Source organism: Pezoporus occidentalis, unplaced genomic scaffold, assembly GCF_034315485.1.
Source record: "Pezoporus occidentalis ecotype Australia unplaced genomic scaffold, CSIRO_AGI_Poc_V1 ctg49, whole genome shotgun sequence".
Classification (NCBI taxonomy): Eukaryota; Metazoa; Chordata; class Aves; order Psittaciformes; family Psittacidae; genus Pezoporus; species Pezoporus occidentalis.
In genome coordinates, this window is record NW_026915824.1 from 3,641,358 (window position 1) to 3,654,579 (window position 13,222).

The following is a 13,222-nucleotide window of genomic DNA, read 5'->3' on the forward strand; positions in this document are numbered from 1 at the left end:
CTGACCAATGACTTTGTTACCATGACTGAATCCCTCACCTTTCTTCTCCCTTCTCCTAGGACATCTGCACTCTCTGGAAGCTGCAGTAACATGTGGAAATGGAAAGTAATGTGCCTCCTCTGTTTGTCCATAATCCCACTCATTTAATACAGTGCATGCTTTGCTACTGATAAAGCAGTCTAACAACATGACTTACTCATGGCAGGTTGAGTTTCTGAGCCTAGCATAACCACGTAAGTGTCATCGTCTTCTGCTTCCACCTTGCAATTGGTGAAATTGTCTGCTGTATTAATCTAGAAAGAAAAACAAAGGAGAACATTTGCTTTGATCTCATCATCTCCTATCTTCACACCCTGCAGGACCCACTGCAAACAGTTCCTGTACCCTTGTGGTTGGTACCAAAACCTGCATGTGCACTGAAAAACCAGAAAAGGGACTGCAAAGTATGGTAGTGGTTCTCCCTCAGTACCCCAAAGTGGCAAAGCATTGGGTTTTGCTCACCTAGAAAGGTTTTTAGGTTCACACAGGGCTATTTTAAATCAGCCTGGTGAAGGTCAGAACGCTTGGTTCTCTACAATGTTACCAAGTTATTTCTTCAAGCAGAAGAGGAACAAACTTCTGCTCACTCCTAGCTACTAAGAGCAAACTTGCAACATACATAGGTACAGACAGTTCTGCCGTCTTGAAATACGTATCACACACTTGTCAACTGCTGATTTTCAGAAAGAACTGGCATTTCAAAAGGTACCTTTTTTTTCCAAAGAACTCAGCAGGCACTTCATTCCCATGTAAGGGTAATATTAAACACTCCTGCATAGGCACAATGGAGCCCTCAATAATTGTTCAGGAATTTTGAATGACAAAATGTCAGGTCTGGGAGTCTGAATACACCACCCCAAAGCAGGCAGGGAAACGCAGTATGTATCATCCAGTCTGCAAGATTAATTACAAGCAGATTAGTGGACAGTGAAGTCAAGAGGAAGAACTGAGACCCTTCTGCATGCACAGAAACTGACTCCTATGAGCTCATGCCATACTTGACATTCATTCCTAGTATCCTGCTGCCTCCTGGGACACTGCACCACTGTCTGAGTCACAGAGTTCACATTGTGTGAAAGGGGAAAACATTTGGAGAAATGGTGGTGTTTTCTGGGGAACCAAAAATGCCTACTTCCCTGCGGTTTCTGTACACAGCCACCTCATGAATACTGGTCTTCAAGGCATCGCAGCCATCAGACATCCCCCTGACCCACTTTGTTTTGCTGCTTTAAGAAGGTACCTGGATTTCTACATATTTATACCTGCCTCCAACAATGAAGTATTAATTTCTGTCTTCTATGCCCATATAATGTGCACATCAGAGACTCTTGTTTTGCTTGTACTTCTTCATCATTTCTCTGGTTCCTCTGTACCTCACAGATGTAGGATACCTTTTAACAGCCTTGAAGTTAGAGCTTTTCAGAATATTTATTTTCAAAAGATTTAGGCCTGCATGTGCTAAATGTAACTGCACAGTTGGGAGAAAAATGGGTTTCATGAAAAGTTATGTATTTCTCCTCAGAAGATGGGTGCAGAAGCAATAAAGCAAGCAGAACTCTAGATGCATTAAAGCTGTCCCCCTATTACAGTGGAGTACCACACCAGAGAAATTCTTTCAAGGTGCTCACTTTTATCTTTGCAAACACAAAGTATGGATGGATAGACAGTTAGTAGAATGAGGTCAAAAGGGTAAGTGGAGGAAACAACTGGCACTTTCTGGTTTTCTTCATTGGCAAAGATATTTCTCAACTGAAGGAAACCTGGTGACTCACAGAAAAACAACAGAATAGATATGATTAATATCTATCTACCTTTGAAACGTCAGTGTTTCAGAAGACTGAGGATCAGCCTGCCTTGCTAGCTTATAGTAGCTCCACAGATAATGCTGAATCTTCGAAGATTTCCTAGAATTCAGGATGCAGTTCAGAAGTTTAGCCACTGACTACACTTCCTAAATGTCTCCTGGACCTTGGAGACACAGAAAAGCTGAATAGATGGAAATAGTCTTTAACTAAATATGTTCAGGCTAGAAAAAAAAGATTCTGTATAATGCACAGATTATTGATAAAAGCCTCCTCTGACACTGGGAATGGTGATACCATGCAGCTGAAAATGGTGCAGTGTCTCCAAAGGCAGTGGAGAGTGTCCTTATTTAAGAATGCAAAGCAATGTAGCTGAATCAGAATAATGCTGTTACTGAGATGGCAAAACTTGCCATGATGCCCTAAACTAATGCCCATTACTTTTAGGTTTAGAGTGTCTGGGCCGGGTCACATAATTTTAATGTAATAGCATAGCTAGCATGATGTTTCTGTAGCAGAATTTAGGATGTAGTGTACAATATCCATGCAGACCTGAACTTTAAAGTCTTTTGAGTCTGGCTGAATATGGTTCTTTGATGTACTCAGAGATTTCTTACAGATGTCAAGACAGTTTCCAAAGGAAGAACTAACTTTATTAGAAACCACTCTTACAAAAAGGTATAAAAAAGCTGCTATTGTCAGCACAGAACTGCTCACAACAGACTATGGAAAAGGGCTCTGAAGTTTTGAAACTCTAGTTTGTGAGTTAGCAATAAAATTTCCTTACCTCAAAATGCAACAGGAATGTTGGAATGAATTGAAAGTCCTCTGAAAGTGTGATGATGTTTAAAGTCCCAAGATAAAATGCCACCTCTCAACATCAAAAGGTAGATACTTCATTTTCTGTCAGAAATTTTAACTGTCTTTCAAAAAGGCCGAGTTTTTGAATAGCTTCAAAGCTATCCCTCTTATGCAAAGTCTGAACCAATTTACCTGTCATTTACTCAGGAATGCCATTAGCAAAATTATTATAAACATCCTGTTAGCATTTTTTGCAATGCCCTTCTGAAAAGCCATCCTTCTTAAGGCATGTTTTCTAAAGATTTCCTCCTTCTCATACAAAGGATTTTGTTACCCATCAAAACCATTTCTCTCCAGTGAATCCTTTACCAAGAGGGAACCCTTCCCCATGGTAAGGGCCCATACCACTGAAATGTGGTGCTTTGTACCTTCTTGTACAGCAAGGATGGAAATGTGAAAGAATTCAGAGGAATCTAACCCAACAGTGATATTGTATCCAGTTACAGCAAAAGTGAGGAGCAGCTGGACATCAGCACTTCATTAAAAACTGTAACTCACAGGTAAGTATATCAATTGCAGCTCACATAAGTCTTTATATATAAAATATAAATGGATATACATATACATCCATACCTTATGCTCCCAGAAACAAAGTAACACAGAAGTCCTTGTGGGAGATTCCTCAACAGCTTTCAAACTGGGACAATGCTTAGGGCAATAATTCACTAATTCATGTGATTCTTATGTGATTGATCCCACTGTTTTCCAATTCTCTCTATATTAGTTGCCATTTTCATCCAGAAAATTGGCCCCTAACAAGCTGAAATTCAATTGTGTGTATATATGTATATCTCTCTATCTTTTTTACACTGAATAATTACCTCCCTTGTGACTCTAAATTCAGACTCACATCTCCATTTCATCTTATTGTGCTGGTATTTCTTAAAATAAAGAAATAAATAAATGTATGTAACAGAGACTTCCATGTTTGTGTTGCAATTTAGGAAATCACTCTATCTCCTACCTCCTCAGTTTTTCTGGATTGCCGCAATAGAAAAACTGCTGGAGAAAAAAAATTCTTACCATTGCTTGTAAAATTTTCACTGATCCTTTTGACAAGACATTCTCTTTAGTTAGGCCTGAGTTAAAAAAAGAATTTTTATTCCTATGGAAGTTAGTCCCTGATGTGATATAGGGTAGTTTACAGAAGTGCACTGGAATATTTACAGTATTGTATGGACTAACAAGGAGTTGCTTGTTCAGGCTTAAATATCAAGCAGTAAAATGCTGACATGGATTTGACAGTTTTGTGTCTCTGTCTTGACAAACCTGTCACCCTTTCTGTGGATTATCCTCTAGTTTCTTGCAGACTTTGCCTTCACAAGTCACAGCTCTGTGCTGTCCAGTGTTCAGTGCCATTGTACTGGTAACTCTCATGCTGTCTTGGCAAACTCTAAGTCTGAACGAGGCACATTACTGCAGAGCCACTTACAATGCTAAATGACATGCATACATAATATTCTGTGGAGCTCTTCAGTGAATCTTAAATACTGAAACTTAACACTATTTTCTTCCCTACATGTAAGTCAGACTCTGCCAGGTGTACCACGGTATACTTTGCAGCATTCTCCCTAGACACCTTCTGCTACAGGATGAAATGATGTTTTTGCATCCTGTGTATAAGATGCCTGAAGAACATCATGTGTTCCTTCCTTGAGACAAGATTTTCTTTCCCAAAAGTCAGTGCGTTACTGGCTGAGCTAGGTGATTCCCTTCTTTTCGGTACAAATTATTTTTCTTGTAGCCAGTATACCAAGCAGGATAGCACAAACAAGGCAGCTCCCTGCAGCCCACACCTAAATTTTAATCTTAATTCTGATTCAATTTTCACACATCAGTCAGTTCACCTGCCTACCAGTTTTCTTCATTATGCCTTTTTCTGGGAGAAGCAAGACTTTGAACACCAGTTTAAACTAAAGGTGCTGCCTTTAATTTGTTTAGGATAAAGACTATCTGATCTTCTGAACTCCAGGGCTTTTCCAGCTGCTTGTGGGAAACCATTCAAGCTTGCTATCAGACATCTCAAAAGATTATCCCGTCACACTAAGGCCTGTTTTTTCAGAGCTGAGATGGATCTGTTTGCTTGATTTGTTTATAACATGTCACCACAACATTTCTTCTTATTGCACTCCCAATATTCAAGTCTGCAGCTCTGCCAAGAGAAGCTTTGCTCATTCATCTGTCTCCCACTACTCTATGGCTCATGATTTCCAATCAGAAGACAACCTTGGTATGCCTGTCCTACAGACACAGCTTTAGGCATCTTCTTCTGACTATTAAGCAACAAGATAATCCTTGGACACTGAGAAACAAGTTGCCAAATGATGGTTAAAGCTATCACAGTCTATATGGGCTTGCTAGAAAGGCTGCGAGGGCACATAAAGCCTGGATGCAATTACAGTAGTGCTTTTAGAATTATCTGATACCAACTATGCAGGTACGTGGATGTCTTTGTCTCTGGGGTCAGAGCGTCCTAAAGAAACTATCACTATTTTCTCTAAATATAATTATAAAAGAAAACCAAGTGGATGTGTACTCATTTGCACTTATACTTCCAGTCTTTTCTTCCTTTTTTCTCTTCAGTGCAGACCTCAATACTGCATACAGTCCCTTCTTAAAAATCAACAGCGTTGAAAAGCTGGAAGTACATGTGAACTGTGAACACTTCCAAACTTCATGTAACTGTATGAGAGTTAAATCACTACATAAATCACTACACTGGACTGTGGAGTTGGAAGGAATTTGAAAAATCTGTCTACTATCTAAATTGTTAATAGGGTATGGAACAGTACAGGAACCAGGGCGACTGTAACAAACAAACCTTTCCATTTTGACAATGAACTGCTGAAAAACAGCCTTATAAAAACATGTCTTATTAGTTCTGATTTTTCTTGTTAGCTGCATTTCATTTTGTATCTTGGTCTTCCTCATAATGTCCTTACATGCCTATGCTACACTTCTGTCTTTGACCTTGGTAACCTGATACAATTTTTACTTCCTCTGGACTTCATTTTTCTGTTTGGGGTTGCTCTCTTTCAATCTTTCCTCCACAGTGAGGTAAGTTTGCACTTCTGTTTACAAAGAAAAAAATCCCCTAACTACTTCCTTCATCTTAAACATCAAAACCTTACCAATGCATTTAAAAACTTGTTGGATAATGTCTCCTCTATTGTATTCCTTCCCAGGCAGATGCTGATTATCTAGACCTCAGAGCAAGCCTATGCATGGATGGCAGACAAACACAGCACTTTATCCTTTTCCCCCTTGACTATTTCCTGAACAAGCCATGCTCTTTCATATAAATCACATAAATTATTCGATCTGTTAATTAACCAAATGTTAAGGTTGGTGTTGTGGTTTAAACCTAGCCAGACAGCTTGTTCACTCACTCCCAGTGAGTGGTGCTGGGCTCAGAGCAATCGAGGCCCACTCCCCCCCAGCCCCCCTGGGGCTCTCCCCTTCCCCTCTCCCGGAGGAACAGGGAGGAGGATCGAAAGAGTGCAACTCCCACGGGTTGAGACAAGAACAGTCCAGCAACCAATGTACAACACAAATCACCACCGCTACCACCACCAACAACAATGATAAGAGAAAATAACAAGGGAAGAGACTACAATACCACCGGCCAAGAAACGAGTCCCACCCGGAAGCCCGTGTCCTTCCGGGTAACTCCCAGTTACCCCCCACCCCGGGCAAGACATGCTGTGGTATGGAATACCTCTTTGGCTAGCCTGGGTCAGGCGCCCCGTCTCTGCTTCCTCACGGCTTCCCCTCCTCCCTGGCAGAGCATGAGCCTCACAAAGTCCTTGGTCAGGGTAAACATCACTTAGCAACAACCAAAAGCATCGGTATCACCAGCACTGTTCCCAGGCTGGAAGTCAAAACACAGCACTGCACCAGCTACCACGAAGGAGAAACATGACTGCTACTGCTGAACCCAGGAACATAAAAGAACTGTATCCTTATCTTGATTTCTATCTTTTTTTGCTTTTATAAAAGTACCTAAGTTTTTTAAGCACTGGCCTTGTTTTCCTTATTATTTCTTTAGGCTAAAAATCCCCTACAAATTAAATTGCACAGAAACTTTTGCCTTCCCAGTTTGCAGACATTACAAATCATTATCTGTCAGCATTTAAGATTCTAGAAAAGGGAGACAACATAAGCAACCTAAGCCTCAACTTGAGAACTAGCCCATATGCAATCTACTGCAATAGAGGGATGTTTTTTCATTTATTCAATTCAAAGCAATGGCATGAACGCCAAAAGAAGATATACTGGCTTCCTTCAAAAAAAGTATGCTGGATTCTTCCAAAAAAGGCCAACTTGTTAATAAAACCCAAAAACAAAGCCCACAGCCTCCCTCTCCCCCAGTTTCTACACCCTTTTTACTGCAAAGTGTAAAGTCTCTTCCAGATAATTTACAAAGAAAACTACAAGCCTGATTTACCTAAGTGACAAAATTTGCCAGTAATTTAATGACCTTTTCAATATGATTTCCTTATCTAAATGAAACCTTACTGATCTCATAAACTGCACAACTGAAAATCAGGATCACCTCTGACAGAAAAACCCAAACAACTTAGTTGGTCTTCCCACAAAATCTACTTTCATGTATGCTGTAAAGATGAAGAAACAGGTTAAATATAATTCAAAATACTGCCATGCTTCACAGTCAACACCCTGTGGTGGCATTTCTGGTCTCAGCAGCAGAAAAATATTTTCTCAAATAATTCCATCAATTCATGTTTCATTGCTGAATCATCTTTCGGTTTTGAGCCTCATATACTCATTTGGAAACTTGTCACTCTTCCTTACCTAGTATTAAAGCATCAAAGCATCAACATAAAATATTTCATACCCCTATACTGCTTCCAAGTGCCTTCTATACAGCCAACTTCATCCGTATTTTAACGTTGGCTGGTTTTGGATGGGTGACACCTCCACATTTCATTTAGAAAGGACTTAAATTCTGCAAAAGCAGGACTAGGTTCCAACTCTTTAGTCCTACCGCAATAAAGATTTTAAGGCTAACTTCATGGAGTACTTCAGAATAGTTTCTGATGGAAAAGCATAACCACCTTGGTGATAATGAAGACAACCTTACCTCCCAGTAAGAACTGGGAGTGTGGAAAGCCTTTCCCAAAATAAAGGGGTTGTCCTTTTGGCCTCCATGTAAGAGCTAGCATACTCTAGGCCATCTGCTCTCAGAAGACAGTAACAACAGTAAACCATTACTTTCCTTTGTTATTAGGTATCAAGGGCATGCTTGGCAGGTTGTTCATTTCCATGGGAGGTGACCTGTGCTGGCAAAACCAAAAGCTCTGTCCTCCAGCCCAAACAGGGTACTGGGTGCCTCCCAGGGGAAGGAGCCCTCTCCTTACTCTGACAACTTTATTAACCAGAGGGCTTCAGTGCATTTCTGGCTGACACACAAACCTCACCAGGCAGGGATTACAGAAGTGGGAAACTTGCATCGCACAGCCATAGCTATAGTGTCCTCTCACAGGGAGTGAACTTGAGAACAGAGGAAAACAGGATGGAAATAGGGCAAGTAATTTCAGAACATCAAGACAGAAGAAGTTGCTTTCCTTAGCTGGATTGTTCCCTCTCTTTCCCTGTCACAGGCATACCAAACTTGCTTTCTAAAGCATCTGGTCTTGCTTTTAGAGAAACTGGAGTGAAAAACAGTAGTTGGGCTTCTCTTCCAGCCTCAGGTGATTTGCTCATAGCACTCCTCAGACCTACCAGCACTGCTGGCTTAGACCCTATTTTCCTCAACTGAAGGAGAAGGGAACTCAAACATACTGCCATTTGGCATCCACCTTGGTAGTTACTGCTTCTTTTGTCTTGCTCTTGCTATAGTCTAGCCTCTACTGCATCCTTTGTCACTGGGCCTGCCAGAGCTTTCCAGAATACAAAGGTGAGAACTAGTTCTACTCTAGGGAATATTTTTCATTTGCACTTTCCATACATCATTAAATGCAAGCAGACAATTTGGCAAACTCCTTCAGTCCCACCGGCATCCCTAAGCTATCACCTTGTGAGCAGCCATTCTAGTTATAAAAATTTTTCTAACTCTCAAGTCTGCATTAATGTTACTAATATTCACATATTCTACAATGTAAAATATTAATCAAAATATTGGAAGTGTTTAAGTATTTATGACTCATTTTTATCAGGGCCCTGGTATGAGCACCTGGAGAAATGACAGAAGCCAGCTTCATAAATTTGATTGCATGCATAAGGACAGATCCAACATTGCTTTTCATTAGCTTTATTAATGTTAAGCACTTTTACTACCCTATTACCTGGCTTGATATCCAATGCTTGCAAAAAAAAAAACAAAAAAAAACACAAAAAACCAACCAAAATAACCCAGTGAAACATTCAATACACTATTACAATCAAGGATTACAGCAGGTGGGAAAAAGGGGGTGGAGGAAGCTTTGCTACACATATTCTAGCATGAAATGCTGAAACAGAGAGCAGTTTTAAACCTGTGTGGGCTGAGTAGCCTAGGGGCTGGATCCAGCCCTTGAAATACTTGAACTTGGCCTCCTGAGCCAAGCAAGACTTATCTTACAGAAAGCCAAAGAACAGGATATATTATCCTGCCAGCCAAAACTGCTGCTTTCTGCTTGCTCCCCAGCTGTCAGAGCAAGCTGTGTGATGTACAATGCACTCTGCCTTCTCAAAGAACATGGCTGAGCCATTCCCATTGAACTCTGTGCTGCTACACAAGGTGGCCCTCAGCTTTCTTCTCCTCTGCTTCACGATGGATGGAGGGAGCTCACGTGCCGCAGTGCCTCAGATCTACACATCTTTGACTTATGCACATCTCAGGATGTGCCTAGGAGCTGCACGTGCAGCATTGCTGAACCAGAAGAGATCAGCACATTCAATGCCCAGAAACGAGTTAGAGGACCCTTCTCCTATTTTATTTTTTTTTTTCCAGGAAAAGTACAAGGGCATAAAAAGTTCCTGGGATTTTTCTCACTGATGCTATGTTTTCTATGATTTCCTGTCATTTTTCCATGCCTTATTGAGGTCTTGTGATACTGATACAAGACGACTGCACCCACAGTGCCATCAACATCCCTTAGCTAGCTGAGGAAGAAGTACAGATTACTCTTTAGGGGTCACAGGTGTGTATAATTGTTTTCTTTATCGGCATGGATTTTGACTTAACCAGCTAGTTTCTGCTTTGTTCGTATTAGTTCAAATCAAGAGCATTTAATGATCTAATGGATGAGCATACTCATGTTTTGATTAAACTAATCCCAACAAATTAGAACAAAACAAGCACATACTAAATTAGGTAGAAAACCAAGCAGGGACACAGAATGACAGCAAAAATAATATTGTGACATTCACAATAATTTGTAAAATTCCTTCTGCATACAGTTTGCCAGAAGTCCCAACAGCTACCATATTTTCTGTGATACTAAAAGATAACAAAGTGTTAGAATTCTCACGTCAGTGTGCTGAAAGTATATAAATGCACATAACTACCAAAGATAGATGATTACATGGAGTAAAAGAAATGAGACATGAAACAGTCCACTGCCAAAATCTAATGATTTTGGGATCAGTCTGGAGTAAATGTATGACTGAAACAAATGATTTGCAGTGTATTAAGAACTAAACAAATTAAAACGTCAATAAATATCCAACTTTGGACTCAGATATTTTGATAAGAGTAAAAAGAATTGCTTCATTTGAAATAATCTATTGTAATTTGAAGTAATTTCCTTCTGGGCTCTCTTACTAAACCATTTCATTTGCATATCTGCCTTTAACTTCATTACGAGCAGATTTACTTCACTGTGCATCAGCCAGCTTTCATTCCTGAACTGATCTCTATTTGCATCATTATTCTATGTAACTTCACAGTTACTTTGTATGCCTGTCTATCAAATCATAGTAAATTTTCTGCAACTTTTTTTAAACTCCTACTTTTAACTGAATTTTGGGGAAAAAAAAAACACTCCCTCCCTTTGTACAAATTCACCCACACTAAGAAACAAACAATAAACAAAATACAAACTAAGTAAAAGCTTGGTGTCTTGATAACTGTATTTTTCTTTGTGCTTTAAATGTCCATTTATTATTACATAGCCTTCATCACTACAGATTTGAAAGAAAAACATTACTGTGGGAAAAAGAAAAAGGGACTTGTAATCACAGAACTTAATTTACTGGTATAAACAAAAATGTTTGGTTTTTAAATCAAATCACTGCAGTCCCCATCTGAAGAACTTGTGCTCACTTTCTCTCTTCCAAGTATTTGTGCTCTTCTCTAATTTAACTACTGAGTATTAAGGGCTTTCTTTCTTTCTGAGCATTCAAAAATAAAATTCCTCCTCAGACTCATTTTAGCTCACTTCTCCTTTAATGACAATTCTTGTTACTTCATTTTCCACACACCTACACGACTTTTCGAAAGACTCAAATCTTGTAGAGTACTGATTCTGCTGAACAAAATATCCACTGCTGTTTGACAGGCTGTGTAATCACTGCAAACTCCACAAAAGCACTCCCATCTTGCTAACGGGTTAATTTTTCAGTCTAGCAGGAGAAGAATTTTTCTTTTCTTAATTATTTCTGGGCGAAATGATAACCATTCTCCAGAGAGCTTCCCTTTCTCTTGATGACAATTGCACTGTGTGAACTTTCAGTGTAGTTATTAAATTACTGCTCCCTTAGCAGACCACCCAGTAGCAGAGAGAGGAGGTGGAAGATCATTAAGTAACTTCTAGTGTTTGTGTATGCTGTGAGATGAAGAAATCTTTCCATGAGGATTCCTTGAGGGAATGTGAACAGGATTTATAAATATAGATGCACTGGGTCTGTCTGGAATGCAGTTAAATTTCTTCATAGCAGTCCCTATAGCGCTATATTGTAGACTTGTCATTAAAACAGTGATAACACATTTGTGTTCTGGTTACTGCTGAAGAGTGCCTGTACAGCCTTAAGGCCCTCTCTTTTCCTTCTCTGCCCCCCTCCCAGTGAATAGGCTGAGGTGGGCAAGATGTTGGGAGGGGACACAAAGCCAATTCCATGCCATGTAACAACACACTCAGCAATAAAATATGGATGGAGAAGGAAGAGGGCGGGCTTTTTGGCTTCCAAGGTGTCTGTTTGGAGACTGGCTGGGAATAAGTCTGCCTGTGGGATGCTCTCATTTGCTTCACTTGTTTCCACTTTCCCCCTCCCCCGGCACCATTTCCTTCACATATTAAACTGTATTTACCTTGACCCACAGCTTTTCTTGCTTTTGCTCTTTCTATTCTCTCTCATCCCACCAGGGGCAGGGCAGAGTGAGCTAGTGAGCAGCTGTGTGGGTGCTGGTTATGGTCATCTCACCACATTAGACAAGTATACCCCTGTAAAAAGGGATATGTGTGGCATACCATTAATTTCTTTTTTTTTTCCTAATTTTTCAGCCTATGCTAACTTCGGCATCAGCCACTATACAGTGAATACCTCCTCCCATCAATTCATGACACCTCTCAAGAAACTGGTGTCCAGCTCATACTGCTCTAGCATAGCGCCACCTAGATCCGCAGCACCTCCCAAACTCACCCTGTAATGGAACAAAAGTGCTGTACCTACTATAGAGCTTCTTCAGGTTAAGAGAAAGAGAGCATTTGCAGTGCCTGACTGACAGATAGAATTTTAGATCTCATGCCTATTTATTTCTGCTTTTGTTTCTTCTAGATGGCAAGTATTAAAACTTCTATTTTAAACCAAAGCAAGAAAAAACTCATTAGCTCTGAAGAGAAAACTGATTCTTTTACACAGCAATAATATGAATGGGTAAGAATTTTGGCTTTGTAAAACATAATTATGGCTTAGATGACCATAACATTACTTAGGGTGTGAAATGTTTCAAACACTGCAGGAGCACAGCAGCTAAATAACAGGCAGATTGGGACGCACCTAAGAGGGTAACCAGCTAGTGGAAGTGCAACGCTTGTGGAAAAATTAAGATTGGCACAATTGAATAGCTTAGGCTTAAAGAGAAGAGAAAATAACTGGCATTTAGCAAGGTTTTGGGCCATTTAAATAATCAATGAGTCCTCCTGAAAGGAAAAGGAAGAGAATGGAGAAGACACTTGAGTAAATCCATCAAGCTTGCCTACCGTGTAATGAGGACAAACATGGTCTGAGGCCCATGAGGACAACCATGGTCTGAGGCTGAGGAAAACAACATGCAGTCTTTCAGAATGGGGTGTTTCAAAGCCCTGTGCTCCAGATTACTTAAAAGTATGTCACAGACTGGAGTCAAAGAGAGTTGAATATATGCTACTAGCACAGCATTTATGATTTACCAGTGGGCTCTAGCTCTCCAGCATCAATAAATTATTCCTCATTTCCTCCTCTGTATGTATACACTGCACAGTGCTACTCTTAACGTGTTAGCAGATGCTGTATTTAGTACCAGAAGAAATAAATTTTAGATGCTGGTAGTCACAGTATTGCTTGTCACTTGCACTGATCAAGTAACAACAGTTTCT

General features: G+C 40.1%; 1 protein-coding gene across 1 annotated transcript in view; it reads right to left on the bottom strand.

Annotated features, from left to right (window-relative positions):
• Positions 1-13,222, bottom strand: part of BANK1 (B cell scaffold protein with ankyrin repeats 1) — a 140,685-nt gene that overhangs the window by 20,453 nt on the left and 107,010 nt on the right. The window contains 1 exon segment of the mRNA XM_062636739.1: positions 197-293. Coding sequence (XP_062492723.1) covers positions 197-293 — 97 coding nt within the window.